The 18,406-nt window shown below is 43.8% G+C and overlaps 1 protein-coding gene across 4 annotated transcripts in view; it reads left to right on the forward strand.

The window, feature by feature from the left end:
* celsr1a (cadherin EGF LAG seven-pass G-type receptor 1a) overlaps positions 1 to 18,406 on the forward strand; it is an 83,502-nt gene that overhangs the window by 53,709 nt on the left and 11,387 nt on the right. For 3 of the 4 annotated variants that reach the window (XM_076722632.1, XM_076722631.1, XM_076722634.1), the window contains exons 7-24: positions 5,132 to 5,289; positions 6,743 to 6,906; positions 7,045 to 7,170; positions 9,511 to 9,677; positions 9,888 to 10,073; positions 10,162 to 10,275; positions 10,360 to 10,534; positions 10,614 to 10,755; positions 11,808 to 11,928; positions 12,353 to 12,536; positions 14,095 to 14,196; positions 15,639 to 15,733; positions 16,241 to 16,450; positions 16,742 to 16,925; positions 17,046 to 17,189; positions 17,278 to 17,458; positions 17,942 to 18,109; positions 18,259 to 18,385. In XM_076722632.1, the coding sequence (XP_076578747.1) occupies positions 5,132 to 5,289; positions 6,743 to 6,906; positions 7,045 to 7,170; positions 9,511 to 9,677; positions 9,888 to 10,073; positions 10,162 to 10,275; positions 10,360 to 10,534; positions 10,614 to 10,755; positions 11,808 to 11,928; positions 12,353 to 12,536; positions 14,095 to 14,196; positions 15,639 to 15,733; positions 16,241 to 16,450; positions 16,742 to 16,925; positions 17,046 to 17,189; positions 17,278 to 17,458; positions 17,942 to 18,109; positions 18,259 to 18,385 (2,748 nt within the window). The remainder of the gene's footprint in view (positions 1 to 5,131; positions 5,290 to 6,742; positions 6,907 to 7,044; positions 7,171 to 9,510; positions 9,678 to 9,887; positions 10,074 to 10,161; positions 10,276 to 10,359; positions 10,535 to 10,613; positions 10,756 to 11,807; positions 11,929 to 12,352; positions 12,537 to 14,094; positions 14,197 to 15,638; positions 15,734 to 16,240; positions 16,451 to 16,741; positions 16,926 to 17,045; positions 17,190 to 17,277; positions 17,459 to 17,941; positions 18,110 to 18,258; positions 18,386 to 18,406) is intronic. The other variant, XM_076722633.1, reaches the window with a different exon arrangement.

Here is an 18,406-nt window from a genome sequence, read left to right on the forward strand (position 1 = left end):
GTGTCGTCCGAACATTTGCTTTGCTGCTTGAAAGCTACAACAATGGCCGCTGTCCATCTGTTACACTGATAGATAGAAGTGAGATGAGATGATGAAGACAGCGGTAACATATAGGCTTGAACATGGGACATCATAGCCTTGTGTTGTGCTTGTGTTGAGCTGTGTGTGTGTTTGCATGTGTGTGTGTATGTGTGTGTATGTGTGTGTGTGTGTGTGTTTGTAGAATTCACACTTCTAGGTTTACATAGCCAGAGGGCAGGTGAGGTAATGTGGACATGACAGTCTGCTGCTGTCAGAGGCGTAGTGGGACACACTAGCCTGTGCATAGCAGGGCCAAAAATCAACTTCACACACACACACACACACACACACACACACACACACACACACACACACACACACACACACACACGTGCACACACATACACATGCTTCACAGAGAGATATTGGTTTTGGTTCAGTGCCCATCTTTTTTTTTTTGGCTTCAGTTTATATTATTTTATGGATACTTTAAGGTAATAAAAACATGTTTGTTTCTTGTGGTTACCTCAATTTAACACGGCATTCACACACACACACACACACACACACACACACACACACACACACACACACATCTTAAAGCATCAGGAGATCACATCAAGTGCAATTTTCATCCGAGTGTGAGAGAAACAATGGCATTTCCTCAGGCGAGCCCAAATAAAATAAAAGACCGTGCGCTCTTTTTCCTTTATCATCAAAATGAATCATGTTGCCTTTTGCAACTCCGCTGGGCACTTCCTGCCTCACACACACACACACACACACACACACACACAAATACAAGCTTGCCGGTTGCTCACTCAACACACATGCTTAAACACATTCTGCAGACATCCTTCCCATAGTCCCCAGACACACGCACAACCACATAATCACCAGTATTCCCTCTATCCCACCCTACACACACACACACAGACACACACACACACATATTTTCTGGTCATTAGTTGTTCATTTTGACAGCGTTTCGGGTGTTTTCTGACTAAGTTGTCGAACTGTGTTCTGCATGTAACTTAATCCATGTAGCAAGGTTCTTTATCCTGGCCGCGGGGCTGGTTGAGTTATCATGTCGGCTTTGACAGGTGGTACGGAGGTTTAGAGTGTGTGTGCTGGTGGGAGGGAGATGGTCTGTGTGCTTGGGTGGGTGTTTCTCCTGTGTGTGTGCAGACAGAGTGCTGCTGTGTAGAGGAAGTGTGTGTATTTGAACTGCATGTGTAAGTATTTGGTATATGCTGAAGTTATTGTGCGTGTGTGTGTGTGTGTGTGTGTGTGTGTGTCCGCGCTCCTCCGGCCGCTCGTGTCCTCTGCCCTCCTCGTCTTTGTCGCTAGCTGTGGGGATCAAGTGCAAGCCTATCGCCCCTGGAGACGACACCTTAGAGAGAGACGATCTTCAGCAGCAGAGTTGGATGGAGGGTAAATGAGAGACTCTCATGGGGCCCCTCAAAGTGAGGGCCAAGTGCACTTTAAAACCAGGGGTCAGAAAGAAGCCTGAAACCATATACAGTTCTACCGGCCATAGTTACACAGCTGACAGACACGCTCTGCTAACTGAACACCAGTGTTCAATTTGTGGCAGAAAGTTCTTTTGGTGGTTTGAAGTAACCAGCAGCTCGAGGATATTTGTATTTAACAGCACCTCTTTTAGAAAGCTTTATTAAAGGGCTTCTCCAATTATTTAGTAGTGCGTTTTGTAGTTTTGTCTGACATCATTTGGTTTTATTATGTTTTTTTGAAAAACATGTTTGACTGATGTGGTGCAGTACGTGTTTGTGAGTGTGTGTATGTAACTCGGGAAGTGTGAGTATGAGCCTTGAGTTATGTACCAACAGCTGCGTTAATGCTCCCATTTCCCCCACATATTACACAGATGCCCTATATACACATAGTTTAGCACAAAGACAGTGTGTGCATTCATGTGTATGTGTCAGCCTATGAGCTATCAGCACCTGTAACAGCTGCACCCCCTGAGATTTTTGGGTTGCGGGGCCATTATGTATCTGGTTATCTCTCCCTCTGTCTCTTCTGTGTTTTGCTTCCTGTCTTTATCTCATTTCTTCCTTCGCTTGACTGAGCTCAAAAGAGATGATAAGATTGTAATCAGCCTAACTACAGAGTCCTCTGTTAGACGACGAGTGAGTGAGTTTCTCTACCTGACGAATCACCCTTTGTTGCCATTGAAAAGCTTTTGTACAGTTCTCACACTTTCCCTCTTGTTTTCATTCCCACAATGGGTTGAGAAGTCATTTCAGCCATTGTTTCTATTAACATGCATTTTTCTGAATTTTTTTTAAGGAAGAGCTCCATCTAATGCAAAACAGGGGATTGATATCCATGTTAACAGTTACACAGCACATTGCCAATCATTATGGTTTTATTTAGTCTCTGTTCTCTACTGTGAATTTGTGCATACAGAAGAGGACGATGGCTGTTATTTCCTACTCTTATGCCCCTTCTATCCTTCCTTCCTTCACTACTGTTGAGCGTCTTTGAACAGTTTGGTTGTTTATGTTAGGGTCTTCATTGTTCTCCTGCTACTGGCTGCATGGTACCAACCTTTTTTACAGCTTCAGGCTGCAGACTTTGCTGCTTTCTGAGCAAAGCCAGATCTTTTTCCATTTCTTCTTCTTTCAATGCACTGGATCAAGTCCCTTGATCACAGGGGACATTCATGCATGTTTCACAGCAGGGTTAAAGCAGCATTAAAGGTGCTCCTCATTATCAGGGATATTTTTAATTACACTGGCATTTCATAAACATTTGACCACAACCGCAACCAAGAGAGGTTTCCCAAAGTGTTTCACCACAGGCTGCCGTCGTGTCAGTTCAGGAAGCAGAATCCACGTTACGTAACGGCACAATAAATCATGGCAGCTGAAGATTTTCAGCAAGGACTCATCCTACTTCACTGATTTGAATTATGCTACTTCAGCCAACAGCAGGAGGCCTCAACAAGAGTTTACTGGCTCTCGCGTGGGCCGCCTGGACAGACTGATGTCTGTGGTTACCATGAAGATGTCAGAAGATGAGGGTGGGAGGGTTTAACACAAGTAGGCGCCTGCAGGTGCAGAGGGGTGATTGGCCGGTTGCCATTGACAGGGGTGTGGTTTCCTGCTGGCACGATCGCTATATGTGCTTCACATGCAAGGTCATTGTAGGTTAGTGACACACACAGACACATGTAGGCTGTGAGAGGTAATGAAGCTAAAAAGACATTAAGGAGAAGCAAAATGTGGACATGATGGAGTTCAGAGACATGATGACGCTTCGCTCCTCGAGCAGGCCTGATACGGCTTGCGTGGGCCGCACTATCTATTGTCACACTTCAGGATTTGATTCCCTTTCACAGGAAAGGGAATCAAATCCTTCCAAAGCTCACTCACTATTTCACCAGCGAAAACAGCGATGGCGTCAGAGAGGTGTAGTGCTGCTCAGCTGGAACTTCCTGTTCGTCTTTACGGAAAGTGTGAAAGTGTTTTTTTGGTGGAATCAGTGGAAACAGGGCACGTTGAAGGGAGTGGCAGCGATAAACTCCCTGTGGGTTGGAAAATATGCCCGGACCGGAGCCCACCTGAGCCAAAATAGAAGACACTGCATCCCTCTGTTGCTTGTTTTCTACCCCGTCTGCCAGTTTCTCTTTTGTCTGTCTCTTTCAGTCTCTTATTTCTGGTTTGTCCACCTCCCTATTTTTGCCCGTCGCTCTTTCTTTCTATTTCTCGGCCTCCTTTTTTCCCCTCTTCCTTTGTTTGCCGTGTCTCTGCCCCACCAGTATCTCATTACTCTAATCCTATTTATGAAGGAAACACACGCATGCACATTGCCTTTCTATCCAAGCCCGTCTTCTCTTTCTCCATCTCTTCCGTTTCTTTCATCAATGTGCTGCTCAGATTCACGTGAAAGAAAACATGGAACTAAAATGAGCTTTTGGAAATAATTTCTTCAAGAATCTGAATTAAAAAAATTTGATCAATCACCTCATTTGGTGACATTGAGCCGTGTAGATGCGCCCGAGTGCAGACTCAGTAACTTTGCTTTCACTCAAACTGTCAAGCTCTCAGCAGCCTTATGTAAACACTGCGCTGTGATCAGGTCTGGGATCTGTAGTCCCATTGTTGTGTGTTGTTACAGTTATGAGCTTCGCCATTCTCCCAGGAGAGATAGCAGGCCATTTGTCATTTTGAGCTATTGTAAGTTACTCACAGAAAGAAAGTGAACTGTAAACTCTATTACTGTAAATATGTTTGTCATTCCAGCTTTTATTAGTCTTCTACCTCACTTTTATGGCAGCGAGGAGAGGAGGTGTTGTTTAATCGGTGGAAACGTTTCTTTCTACTGACCTCCGCAAATTCCTTCTCCCTCCTTTTCCAAGGCCACTATTGTTTAGGAAACGCTCCATTGAACTTTGGTCTCAGGTTAGATATTACAAAAACTAAAGCGATTTGGTGGCCTGATTCTCTAAGCCGATCCACATTTTCTCAGATCCAACATTTGTCGGCCAAAGGCCTTGATGGAGGAATTAGCCTACTTTGTAATCATTAGGTGTGAGCGAATGCACAATGGGCTTTTTGTCATCTTAAGCCAAGACAGGCCTGTGTGCTTCCACTCCAAGTCGGCTAAAGTCAGCTAGACGTTGTTTATGTTGGGCTGATCTGCGCTGATTGAGCACCAAAGCTGCTGTCCCAGCTGAGATTCTCGTATCGAATAAAAAGAAATAAAGGAAGAACTCATCCATCCAAACAGTACTTTTGGCACTCAGGTAGGCAAGAAGTGGCCTATACCTAAATGTGATGTAGTGCAGGAATTTTTTTCACACCCCCCTCCCTTTTTGTACAGAATGTACATATATATAGGTTTTATTTTGTAATTTATATTTTTTTTTATTCTCTTCTATGTCTCCTTAATTCCTGCAACTATTGCTGTAGTCTGTACTACCTAAATTACCCAGCAGGGATTGATAAAGTCAAATGTTATCTTACAATCTTTCCAGTTGCACCAGTGGAATATCTGGTGTAGAAATCCTTAGATCCTAAGAGATGATGTACCTATTATCATTAATATTGATGAATAATTGGATGCAATCTTTGTTTTTCAGCCCAACATTGGCCGTCTAGGCGTCCCTCATGGCCCCTCTGGAGAAAAGGTGGCTGTGGTCGCTGTGGATGACTGTGACATCTCCATGGCAATTCGCTTTGGAAAGCAGATTGGCAACTATTCCTGCGCCGCCCAAGGCACCCAGACCGGGCAGAAGAAGTAAGCTGGTGTCTTCTTTTTTTCACTCATCTTTTTCTTGCTCTCTTTAGGTCTTTACACTCATTATCTCCAATTAATTCCAAGCACACTCCGCACACAAACGAGTCAGATTAATAGTTAAATATGTCGTGCCTTGGGGGCTACGTCAAATTGCCTTCATTACCACAGATTACACAACTCTCATTCTACCCTCCTCTCTTCCTTTTGTCTCTTAATCTCTGTGTTCATCCTCAGGGCCCCTCTGTTGTCAGACATGGCCTAAGACAACCAAAAGCTCATCTCAACACATGCTTAACCCGACTTATTCTGTGTTTGTCACACGCTAATTTTTATTTTTATAGTATGACAGGTTTTTTTTTTCTTTTTTTTGTTGAGAACAAGTTAGCATGCTGAGACACATTTGGTGTGCAGAGGGTGGGGACAGAGGGAGAGAGAAAGTTTCAGAGAGGAGTTAATGAGGCTACATTCCTTCAGGAACTTGTTGCACAGGTCACAGAGGCTGAGAGGTATTTGGAGGATACTTAAACTGTGTCAAGCTGAAATGTACAAATATACTGTATTACACCAGTGTGCAATGTTGTGCAAACGAGCAACCGGCTGACGTTTCATTGTGGACGATGTCTTGACATGATCCAGAGGGTGACTGAGGCACAGAGCAGCAGCAACTTGTCTTTCAGTTTGGCCCGTAAATGTATTTCTCTGCTCTGTTGTTCTTGTTCCAAGTCTCTACATCAACACTTAGGAGACCCCATGCTATATTGAAATGCTTTACCTTAAACTCAGAAACATATGTCGGTTGTGGTCATCCATCCGTCCATGAGATTGCTTAATTGATAATCATACAAACAAATTCTTTATGGGTGATTTCGAAGCTAATCTGAAGTGTTTCTGTACAGCTACTGCTGCAGTTACTGGCTCTAAAACAGGTTCCAAAATGTACAGATTCCCATTCGATTTGTGTGAGGACTTCCTTCATTGAATTCCTTTAAGACTTTTTTTTGAATAAGCTCCACATGCTTCTGGCCAAGCAACAGTGCTTGTGCTGTATGTACACAACTTAGACATTCATTGGTTTAGTGGGAGCTTTTTGTGCAGCATTGCATTACATTAAATCTCTGAAAGCCTTTTGGCGTTTGATGTCGAGTGCTTTAGATGCAGTAAGCAGCTTCCTACGCGACCTAGTATGTAGAACCTGACTCGGTCATGGTGATGGTAGTAGTTAGCCTTGTGACAGCTTAAAACCTTGGACACAATAACCTTATTTCAGAAATGTCAATCATGCTGAGGGTTGGTTCTTTACCTCAGTGGGCTTTTCTGGTGTGAACTCAGGTCATCGATGGAGTGACACTGATTTCTAATCAAAATATTGCTTTTTATTATGAAGCTCAGTCAGTGTGTGTTTTTGTCCACATGACTCAAATTTGGTGGCTTATATCGCTCTGACCATCTGCAGGTCACTGGATTTGACAGGGCCGCTGTTGCTAGGCGGAGTTCCCAACCTGCCTGAGGACTTCCCCGTCAGGAACAGAGACTTTGTGGGCTGCATGAGAAACCTCACCATCGACAGCAAACCCATCGACATGGCCAGCTACATCGCTAACAACGGCACAACAGCAGGTCAGACATGCTTCATGGTAAAACCAAAGCCACGCAACAGTATCTGATTAACTGACTTTTTCTGTTTCTGCAGCCGTAAACATACACATACATCGCACATACAGATATTAATTGTTGATTTATGTGTTTGACGTCCAGGTTGTCCAGCAAAGATAAACTTCTGCACGAATGACATGTGTCAGAACGGAGGAGTGTGTGTCAGCAAGTGGAACACCTACAGCTGCGACTGCCCAACAGGTTACGGAGGCAAGAATTGTGAACAAGGTAAGATGTGTGTGCATGGCTTAGAGTGTTTGTTTCTCTCCAAAGGAAGAGGGCGTTCAGTTTCTAGGCTTAAAAAAGGAATCTCAAAATAGAGTCAAAAAGTGCATGTGTTCAAAAAAGGTGTGTCTCTGGATGGATGTGCCTGCATCTGCATGTTTTGTGTGTGTGTGTGTGTGTGTCTTGAGGACTTCCAGGAAGTAGCGTGTTGTTTGGGAGATCAAATCGGATAAGGAACACCTCCCTTGACTCACTCTGAGTCATGCAGCAGTCACAATGGAAAGTCAGAGCAAAGCCTCTGCTCACTCACTGTACAGACACTAAACATGGCCTCAGGATTGGAGATTTAGGACCAGAACAAAGTGTGACTCACTGATCAAAACTCAGACTCAAAGGATGAAATAGAAGACACACACACACACACACACACACACACACACCAGCCCCATAGCTGTCCTCTTTGTGCCTCTGTTGCCATCACAGCATATGTGTGAAGCACAGCTCATGTTACTCGATACAGTACATATAGATAGGTAGATGAACAGATAGATAGTGAGGGGTTATACATTGGTCCGTGTTTCCTTGTTAGGAAGGACACTTAGAGCACCGCAGCTCGCCATCAGTGTTGTTATTTACACTCCATAAGCCATCTCATGTTCTTCTATGGTAAGGAGATAAGTTTGATTTCCTCCTTCAGGGCGAGCTTCCAAACAATGTGTGAAGGTGTGAATACCTCTCCTAGCCCTCTTGTCTATGAGGTAGCCGCCCAGTCAGTGCCAGGCCCCGGTATCCAGTATCTGAACTGGGCCTGGATCACAGCAAACTGGAAAGAGGCTTTGGCTGCTGTGTTGCTTGTTGACACATTTGGTTTGAGGCTTCACACACCGAGCTGCCACACGAGAAGGGAGAGATGTGCTATTGTTTATTTTACGCTGCCAAAATCATCCAGACTGGACGGACATTACAAGACTGAAATCCACTGGAAATCAGATTTTTAACTGTGCAGACCATTTTTTTTAAAACCAAGAATGAGTTCTGCCACGCTAACTTAAATCAGATTACAGTCAGGCTAACACATGAGCATGCAGTATATTGGAAAGCACTTCTACATGCTCATGCGTGGCAGTAGCTTGTTATGACAAGTGGATCTCAAGTTTTAATCTCTGGACTGGTGTCAAACAAGCAGCTGCACTAATTAAATCTAGGTACAGCAACATACCTGGTTGATAAGTTAATGTATTGAAGAGGGCTCACAAAAGAAAGAGGGAAAGTTGTGCTTTCTCAGTTTGGATTCTCGTTGAACTTTGCAGCAGACTTGTGCATGTCTGGGTAGGCTCAAGTCCTCAGACCTGGTCAAGGCTTCTACAGAGCTGTATAAGCGTCATTCTGATCAAGCAGTATTAGGAATGAGATTAACACTGCTTTCCAGATTGTTACTCAATCTCTTAGTAAAATGGTAAGGAAATGATGACGGTCTGCTGTGATTTAGTGCCTGTGGAATCAACTGTGTTTTATGTTGTGCAATGGTAGCGTGGCTCATCTACAATTGCAGATGTTATATATTACCTGCTAAATATCAGAATGGGGTGTGAGCATGTTGGCATACTTATGGAGCATGCCTACATGCTCACATTTGCTTAAAGCACTGTTACATTTGCCTGACAGAGCTGCTCGCAAGGCTGTGGACTCTTTTTGTCCTATTCTCTCAAGCTGGGTCTTGATGGATTTAATGAGAATTGAATGGAGCTTTGGTAAAGTAGTCCGACTAAAACCACTGTAGCTGCCTGTAACCAGCTTTCTTTCATAATTATAGCTTGTGTATATATGTATTCATGAAAGCTTCTGTTGAAATATGTGCCCCGGGGATCTGAAAACATAGAGTTTATGCTGTAGATTATGCAGGAGAAGACACTCACTATATCTTGTGCTAAAAGGTGGACCCTCGCTGTGCGTGTGCGTGGGCCGTTGGGTGTGTTTGTGTGTGTTTCTTGATCTCTCAACATGCACAGGAGCTTACACGACATGTGCACTGTCTGTAGGATTTTCGGTGGATTTTCAGAATGTCTCCAGGCATTGGATGTTTGTCTAAGAATTACTCCATAGTAATCCTAAGGCATAAAGTAGTAATTCTATCACATGAAATTAAAAAAAGGTACAACAGCACAGTGAATTCTGAAGTCACTCAATACTTTGAAGACCTATAATTTCAGTAAAAAATAGATGTAAAATCAATATATTTTTATATTCAATATTAATACAGCACAGATTTATTCTTAATACCAAATACTAATCCTGTTTTTCCCACAACCTAATTCTTGCTCTTCCTTGCTGTCTTCTGTCCAGTCATGCCATCTCCGCAGTTCTTTGACGGCCAGGCTCTGGTCTCCTGGAGCGACCCGGACATTACCATCGCTGTTCCCTGGTACATGGGCCTCATGTTCCGCACCAGACAGCCTGCTGGCACCCTAATGCAGGCCAATGCTGGACCCTCCTCCACCATCAACCTCATGGTGAGATACAGTATAAAGTACATTGTCAACTAATTATTGTCAACAAAAATGTCATTGTCGTCTGCATATAGTTCAAACTGCTTTATTGCCGAGTACAAGTTGAATGCCTTCACAGGTGACTTAGAGTACTTTTTGAATGGAAAGGCCGTAGGTTGTACACTTAAAACTGCAGTCTTGTCACTGTATTTCTCTGTCTTTGCCATCCTCCAGGTGAGTGAGCAACAGGTACGCATGGAGGTGTTGCTGAGACAGCAGCTGGTGGCTTCGCTGGGCTTCCCCCAAGTTCGGGTCAATGACGGGGAGTGGCACCACCTGTTGGTAGAACTGAGAGCCATTAAAGATGGGAAGGACATCAAATACATGGCTGGTGTGTCCCTGGACTACGACATGTACCAGGTACAGGAAAATGGCATCACAAATTGACAAGGATGTACACATGGGTCAAGTTTCCAACAAGAAATGTGTGTTTTTTGTATTTAAGCAGAAGTCAGTGGAGATCGGTCATGACCTCCCAGGATTGAAGCTCCAAACTCTTCATGTTGGAGGTTTGCCTGGAACAAACAACCACGTCAGCAAAGGATTTGTTGGGTGCATACAGGTAAGCGTATGTGTTTTCAGTTTGAAAACAAATATAACAGCCATTTTCTCCTTCCTTTGACCACTTCTTCTTCTCTTCTGTCAGGGTGTGCGTATGGGTGAGACGTCCACCAACGTGGCCAACGTGAACATGGCTCAGGGTCTGAAGATCCGCGTGGAAGATGGCTGCGACGTAGCTGACCCTTGTGACACCAACATCTGCCCTGAGAACAGCCACTGCAGTGACGACTGGAGCACACACACCTGTGTCTGTGACCCAGGTAAAATGCACAAACTTGTCAGACTCTTAGATATCACTCATTAAGGTTTGAGAGTCACTCTTTGCTGTGTACCCTGCAGGTTATTTTGGTAAGGAGTGTGTGGATGCTTGCCAGCTCAACCCTTGTGAGCACGTTTCCACCTGCGTTCGCAAACCAAGTTCTTCCCACGGCTACACCTGTGACTGTGGACAGAACTACTACGGCCAGTACTGTGAAAACAAGTAAGCCTCCTTCCACTGTGGCAGTGTGTGTGTGCGATTAGAGGGAGATCATGGGGAGATTTTCAGTACTACTAAGAATCTATATTAAAACATTTTATGACAGTCCTTTGTATCCAGATGTTCAAATGAAACAGACCAAACATGGACTTTGCCCCCCGAAGAGACAAAGCACACAAATCTGCTTTGGTTATTTTAGGCTCTTGCTCTTTTTGTAATGTTGCCAACCTCCTGAGTCCTTCAGAGCCGCTTTATTAGTCAGTAATCTGAGTTTGTGTGCGTGTGTGTGTGAGGGAGAGGAAAGATCAGACATCAAAAAGAAATAATCAGACTGAAATTGGCAAGTCCGTTTATTTATTCAAGTGAAAGTGGTTTGTTGAAAGTGGTTCGTACTCTCAGCGTTGTCTGAGAGCGCATGTGAATTAGCCATCCCTGATGGAAAACCAGTCATTTCCCCTGAACCCTGACCCCTACGACACGCATCACTTCCTGTCTTAAGCAGGATGTGGGATTCCCCCGCCATGCCTGACTGATCCTCCATAGGTGTTCAGTCACAGCTGCCCTCATACTGCCATTCGTCTCCTATCAGATCACAACGTTCAGTCGGAGATCAAATCTCTTGAGTGAGAAAGAGAGCCTGTGTGTGTTTGTATGGAGTCACACCTGGTTGACTGACATAAAAGCGTAGAGGAAGTTTATTCTAGATCCAGGGCGACAGAAAGCATTGAGTTGGAGATAAACTTAACATATAGTCAACTATCAGATTTAGAGTATTTCGTACAAGCTGATATCAAGTAATAATTTCTGTGTTTTAGTCATTTGAAGATATCCAGAATTTTTTGGTTGCAGCAAGGTTAAAGCTGTTGGTTGCTGGTTGTGAGAGTGAGCCAGTCAAGCAGTTAAATTGCGGGTCAGACAGCTAAAGACCGAGCTGAAACTCACTGTAAAGCTACATAAAGCTCAGAGGAGCTTTCACATGGTCATTTGATACGTTGTTATTATAATAATATCGCCTGTAGCTGCTTTAATTAATGTGTCATTGTCTTTGATGACAGAGTGGAGAAGCCATGTCCTCAAGGTTGGTGGGGCAGTCCCATGTGTGGACCCTGTAACTGTGACACGAACAAGGGATTTCATAAAGACTGCAACAAGACCTCTGGAGAGTGTCGCTGCAAGGTAAAGACATGCAAGAGAATACTCCTAAAAAGAATTAATTAAATTTAGACAGTTTAACTCTTGAAAGAAGAAATAACATGATCTTCCCCTTATAAATGAAATGATGAATTGATGAGAAATTAAACAAACCATGAATCATTTCACTACACTCAGGGGTTGTGAGCTTAGCTCGTGGTGGCTAATATTAGCTAATGTTAGCAAACTTTTGGTACATACTGCTAATGTTAGCAAACTTTGGGTACATACTGCTTAAACTTCTGTTGCATTATGTTTCAGCCTTCAGTATCGTCATCACTGTTTAATAAAAAAACGTAGGCCTTACAGATGCACCAATAGCACCCTCAAACGCAAAAAGGTCCTCGAAGCTCACTTTTGATGACCTAAATATAATATCAGCCATCTATGCCTTCTCCTCTTCCTGCAGGAAAACCACTATCGGCCAGAGGGTGAGGACACTTGCTACCCCTGTGAGTGTTTCTCTGTTGGCTCTGAGTCCCGAGTGTGTGACCCCATCACCGGACAGTGCCCCTGTAAAGGAGGAGTCATTGGCCGTCAGTGTAACCGCTGTGATAACCCCTTCGCTGAGGTCACTCCCACTGGATGCGAAGGTATGTCTAGTTGCAGATGCTGATTTTCAGACAAGGAATAGTGAATAGTACTAGAAATAGTAGCAAGCTGATTAATTTTATTAATCCTGAACAGGAGTGACTAAAATCTTAAACAATGTAGTTCTGAAGGTTGGTAGAAATTTGGTTAAAAAATGCATATAACTTCTGGAAATGACCAATATCATTGACAAAATAGCCCCGTAAAAGAGCTAATTTTACATTAATTTTCTATGCCTGCCTTGATGCTTCATCTGTTCTTTATATATAAAGCACTTGGTGCATGTCATTTCTTTGTTCTAAAGGACTTTGAGCTGCATTTCTTGTGTGAAAGGTACAAATGAAGTTTATTATTGGTATTATTATTTGTCTAAATTAAAAAAATTAGCACAGTAAAGCAAAAATCGTTTCAGAAGTAGGGTGTATTATTCCTTTAAGATGTTCAGGTTCACGAAGTGAGCCCTGGTGAATCGATGAAGTGTCAACAGGAGACAAATAGTGTCGCTCACATCTGCTGGTGCTGCAGTTGAGCTAACTTCACGTCTTTGTCGCCACCCAGTCAAGCAGAAGAGGCAAGTCTGGCTGGTGGGCTGAGTTGGCAGTGGGACTGAACACACACAATACAGTATAGATGAATGGAAGACAAAACCGTCAAGTCCCCTGACAGAAAATGGATGTCAGTGTGTTTACTATTTGACCCAATATGAAGCTCTTCAACGTCTCAGAACGTGTTTGGACTTTTAATTCATGCAAGCGAATACAGCTCTTTTTGTTTAAAAAAAAAAAAAGATCCCCCGTTTCTTGCTGTGTTCTTTTTTCATGAAGTAGATATAAGACAGATCTGAAGTGGTCAAATAGATTCTGATTCAGGGAAGGAGTGAGGGAGTGAAGATGAAAGAATGAAACAAGCGAGACGCTTCCTTGGACATGTCCTGCGGGTCACTGAGACGAGACCATCCATGGCAGGCCTCATACCGATCTGTCAGCTCTGCACCAAACACAGCAGCGCTGACAGAGAGACATTCAATAAATCTGAGGTTCATGTCACCACAACCTTTACTGATGACAGAATATCTTGTGTTTTAGTAGATCCTCACAGAAAGGTTAAGTAAGACTGGGACAATGATGAGCTTATTCAATCAAAAGTAAATGTTTTATTCAGGTTTTGAAGTTATGTGTCATAGCGGTGAAGTTGAACCTAAGAGCTAATGAACCACAGGGATTACAGGCCGTGTGCGACTAAGAGGAACTACAAACACGCCAACGAGCCTGCAGATCCCAGCTCGGTTTGTCTTGGAGATTTGTTAACCCAGATATGTTGAAATGTATTATGTATCAAAGCTTGTGTGGCTCTGCGGGCTTGATTTGGTTGAATGTGACTGCGCTGGTCTGTGTGGCTGTTTCATAAATTGTAGTGGATCAGCTATGTGGTGTCCTGAGGTGGAACCAAAGCAGACATTCACCCATAAAAGTGATTTTTTTGTGGTAGAAATGCTGGTGGTTCAGGTTCAGTTTATGTACACATCTTTTAGGGTCTAAACCTTCTACTTTTTGTCCACAGTTGTATACGAGGGCTGTCCCAAGGCATTTGACGCAGGCATCTGGTGGCCCAAGACCAAATTCGGACGCCCAGCTGCCATGAACTGCCCCAAAGGATCCATCGGTAACTGATGACAAAACTAATCTGTGGGGTGATTATTGTGCTGTGGACGTAGCAGTGTGGAGAAGAGTCATAAAGTTAGCAAACTGCCTATAGCAACAACAATCCTGAGTGTATTCCATGAAACAGGGGTGTGTTTTATTGCTTATGAAGTCAACCTTACATTTCTAAACTTAAGATTGAGCTACATCTTTTATCACAAGCCACATTAAAAAATAAATCATGGTGATCTCTGTGCCAATGTATTCACAGTTACCGGCTAAGAGCAGTTAGATTAAGCTGCATGGGCGGCTCTGTTTTTTGTGAGTAAATGTATTGGAGGCGTATAAGCGCACTCTCCCTCTTTGAAGCTGAACAGCACAGTAAAAAGGCTCTCTGATTGGTCCATGAATCCCACAGAGCGTTCTCATCAGCCAATCATGTACAGGTTTGCCTGTAGAGACTCTTGGAAAAACACCAGGTACTGTACAGTAATACCCCTCCTCGTCCAGCTGTGTGTGTGTGTGTGTGTGTGTGTGTGTGTGTGTGTGTGTGTGTGTGTGTGTGTGAGGGAGATTAAGATTCCAGTTCGCTGACCTGTTCCCAGTAAAGCACTGTCACTTTCCTGGTTACCCCCCTTAGTTACTGCCATCACCATGGTGACCCCTTTGTCGCCCCCCCAGACTCAGTGGGGTATTTATTTGCTAACAGTGCCCGCAGCCTTCTCTTAGCTCCAACTGGCAAGTCCTCCGGCCATTTCTTCTTCTGCAACAATGGCATGTGAAGAGACTTTGCATTTGGATGAAGTCCTTTCTCAAACTGAATCAGACTGGAACAAGTCAGTTTGGGTTCAACTCTTTAAACCACTGATACAGGAAGCGTTTTGCATTTTGGGGGTTTTAGCTGTTGCACATTTTGGAGCAGTTAAACTACAGCAGCTGATCAAATAGAGGTTCATTGTCATGCTCAGCGGCTGTTGCATCATTCAAACCTGTGACTTTCTATTTAGACAATGGTGTACTTGCAGCTTTACTATAAAGACCACTGTGCTTAACGTAGTTTTGACTGACGTCTAATTCTAGCATCTTTTTAGGACAATATTACCTTTAAATGAAAATATAGATTGAATCATTTTTTAAACCCAAATAAGTAATTTGGCAGAGCTTTTGTTAGCCCTGAGTAGTGTCTGTAGGTATTTCTCTCTGGCTGCAGAAAGCCACAACACCCTTCACCAGTAAGGCAGGGTAGCGTATTATATGTACCCTGAGAGGAAAAACCCAGGGCAGAAAAAAATCCATATTTCTGATATTGTTCAAAACAGTTCACAAAGTTGTGTTCTTATGTTGTTATAAAGTACTTAAATATTATTTTGTCAAGACGTCTGTCTGTGAAACACTTACCAGAAGCTTAATTAAAAGTTCCTTGTGTGTGGTGGTGTTTTTTTTTTTTTTTGTTTTTTTTTACAGGTACTGCCATCCGCCACTGTAATGATGAGAAGGGCTGGTTGTTGCCAGAGCTCTTCAATTGCACCACCGTCACCTTCTCCCATCTGAAGAAACTGGTGAGTACTGATCAAAATGTCACTCAATTATGACCATTTTCACGGTGTAATTTCAATGGAGGGAGTAATATGTTGAAATGCTCCTCCAGCACTTTAAAAACCTCTTGAATTAACTTAAAAAATGAATTATTTCTAAAATATTGCACTTTCTTTTTCTAAAAAGTTATAATTTACAAAGGCAGACACAACTCCTAACCTAACTCCTAACTTTTAACATTTTTTAATGTTGGTAGGCTTGGTAGTTATTTAAAAAAATAAAAGCCATTTAAAGGGAGCTGATGTGTCTTCGACAAAGTGCAATTTCATAGGAGGAAGTCCATATGAGATTTAGACAGAGCATTGCACCTTTTGTGTTTGAACCTGAACTTAATACTGGAGGCTTGAGCTTGTCAAAGTCCCACTAATCCCGGGATTGACCGATTTCTATTATGTTTGGTCGCACCCACTCAACTTTCCTTTGCCTTGACCTGTTTGTTCTTGCTCTCTTTCCGTCCTTCAACCCTCCAGAATGAGGACCTGCGTCGCAACAGTTCGAGGATGGACAGCGAACACTCCAAGGCCATTGTGCGTTTGCTTCACAGCGCCACCAACAACACGGAGCATTACTACGGGAACGATGTGAAGACGGCTGCCCAGCTGCTGAATCACGTGCTGCAGTACGAGAGCCGGCAGGCAGGATTTGACCTTACTGCCATGAGGGATGCAGAGTTCAATGAGGTAGAAAAGAAAACCAACAGGATGTACAGTGAATTTTTACAAAATGTTTTAGGGTTAGCCAAGGCTCTCCTGGATGGACTTCAGCTTCAGTATATTATTGGAAAAGATCTTGAAGCTTTCATTTTGTGAAAGCCAGTCTGTTGCACTGGGAGCACTGGTGGCACACTGCCCTCTACTGGTTGATTCTCACCAGGAGAGCAACCTGATCTGTCACTGTAGTTACCTAATACTCCTCCAGCTGCTAACCCTTTCAATAATCATTTCATGATCAATTATGGCGGCTTTTCACAGAACTTGGTGCGAGCAGGTAGCTCCATACTGGATCCTGACAACAAGGAGCACTGGGAGCAGATCCAGAGGACTGAAGGTGGCACCGCCCAACTGCTCCGCAACTTCGAGGACTATGCCAACACCCTGGCCCAGAACGTCAGGAAAACCTACCTGAAACCCTTCACCATCGTCACCGACAACATGAGTAAGTGGAGAAGCTGTAATCACACCGCGTGGGGCTCGGACACATAGTCACATCCTCATCCTCATCCTTTGCCTCTGTCTCCTCCTCTTCCTGCTCCTTCTGTTTGGCTTCTTTATCTAGTTCTGACCGTGGACTACCTGGATGTGTCAGACCCGGAGAGGGCGACTTTACCTCGGTTCCAGGACATCCAGGAGGAGTACTCCAAAGAGCTTGGGTCCTCTGTCCACTTCCCCCAGTTCAACCTCCGCACTCAGGCCCACAGAGGTAGGAACATTTAAGTCAGACCATGCCGGCTCTGTTCCTTTTATGCTGCTGAGTTTAAAATGTCTTATCAGTCACTATCCTCTCCCAGCAGACACTCCTGCACCTCCAACTCAGACCGATCCCCCACAGCCGGAGGAGCACACAGTGTCTGATAGGAGACGGCGCCATCTCGAGCCCGCTGCCCCTCTGCCGGTTGCCGTGGTGATAGTGTACAAATCGCTGGCAGAGCTCCTCCCGGAAAGATACGACCCTGACCGCAGGAGTCTGAGGTAGACGAGCGGCAGTTAAATGTCAGCCATATGTGTCACAGGATTAAACTATGAGGTGCAGTCAAACAGTTGCAAACAAGGCCTAAAAGAACGGAGAACGATAATAAAAGGCCCACACCAATCCGAACTCTTCAAACTCTCTCCTGTACTTACCGCTGTGTATACAATTCATCATATTCTGTAAACCTTTGAAGAAACGCGACATCGTATGGACATGTTTCATCTTTAATGTTGATACACGCCATAATATTTAGTGCTGTTGTATTTAAAGGAACCACCTTATCAGTGCCTACGGTGGCTTTGAAGATTCTGTTAAGCTGTTCAGACAAACTGAGCATGAATTCAGGGAGTGTTATGTATTCTGGATGTAGGAGATAGCAAATCCTATCATAGATCAGTTAAAGTTAAAGAGTTAAAAAATGTTCCGTGAATCATTTCAGGTCATACTTTTTTTTTTTTTTTTTTTTTGTTATGTCTTTCCAGGCTCCCTAACCGTCCAGTGATCAACACAGCCATAGTGAGCGCTACGGTGCACAGTGAGGGTCCCCCTCTTCCTCCCATCCTGGACCCCCCCATCACCTTGGAGTACACCCTGCTGGAGACGGAGGAGAGAACCAAACCTGTCTGTGTCTTCTGGAACCACTCCATCGCGTGAGTTCAACTTTAAACACACACACATGCACGTCCAAGGATGTCAGGGATTAACTTAAAACAGCTTTCCTAATATGTTTTCTTTGCACTCTCCTGTAAATTTCTCACATTCATCTGTTGTGTGTGTGTGTGTGTGTTGGTGGGTGTAGGATCGGCGGCACAGGCGGCTGGTCCGCTAAAGGCTGTGAGGTGCTCAACAGGAACAACAGCCACATTAGCTGTCAGTGTAACCACATGACCAGCTTCGCCGTGCTCATGGACATCTCCAAAAGAGAGGTATGTCTGAAAGGATCTGTC

The sequence above is a fragment of the Chaetodon auriga genome, chromosome 22 (assembly GCF_051107435.1).
Source record: "Chaetodon auriga isolate fChaAug3 chromosome 22, fChaAug3.hap1, whole genome shotgun sequence".
Taxonomy (NCBI): Eukaryota; Metazoa; Chordata; class Actinopteri; order Chaetodontiformes; family Chaetodontidae; genus Chaetodon; species Chaetodon auriga.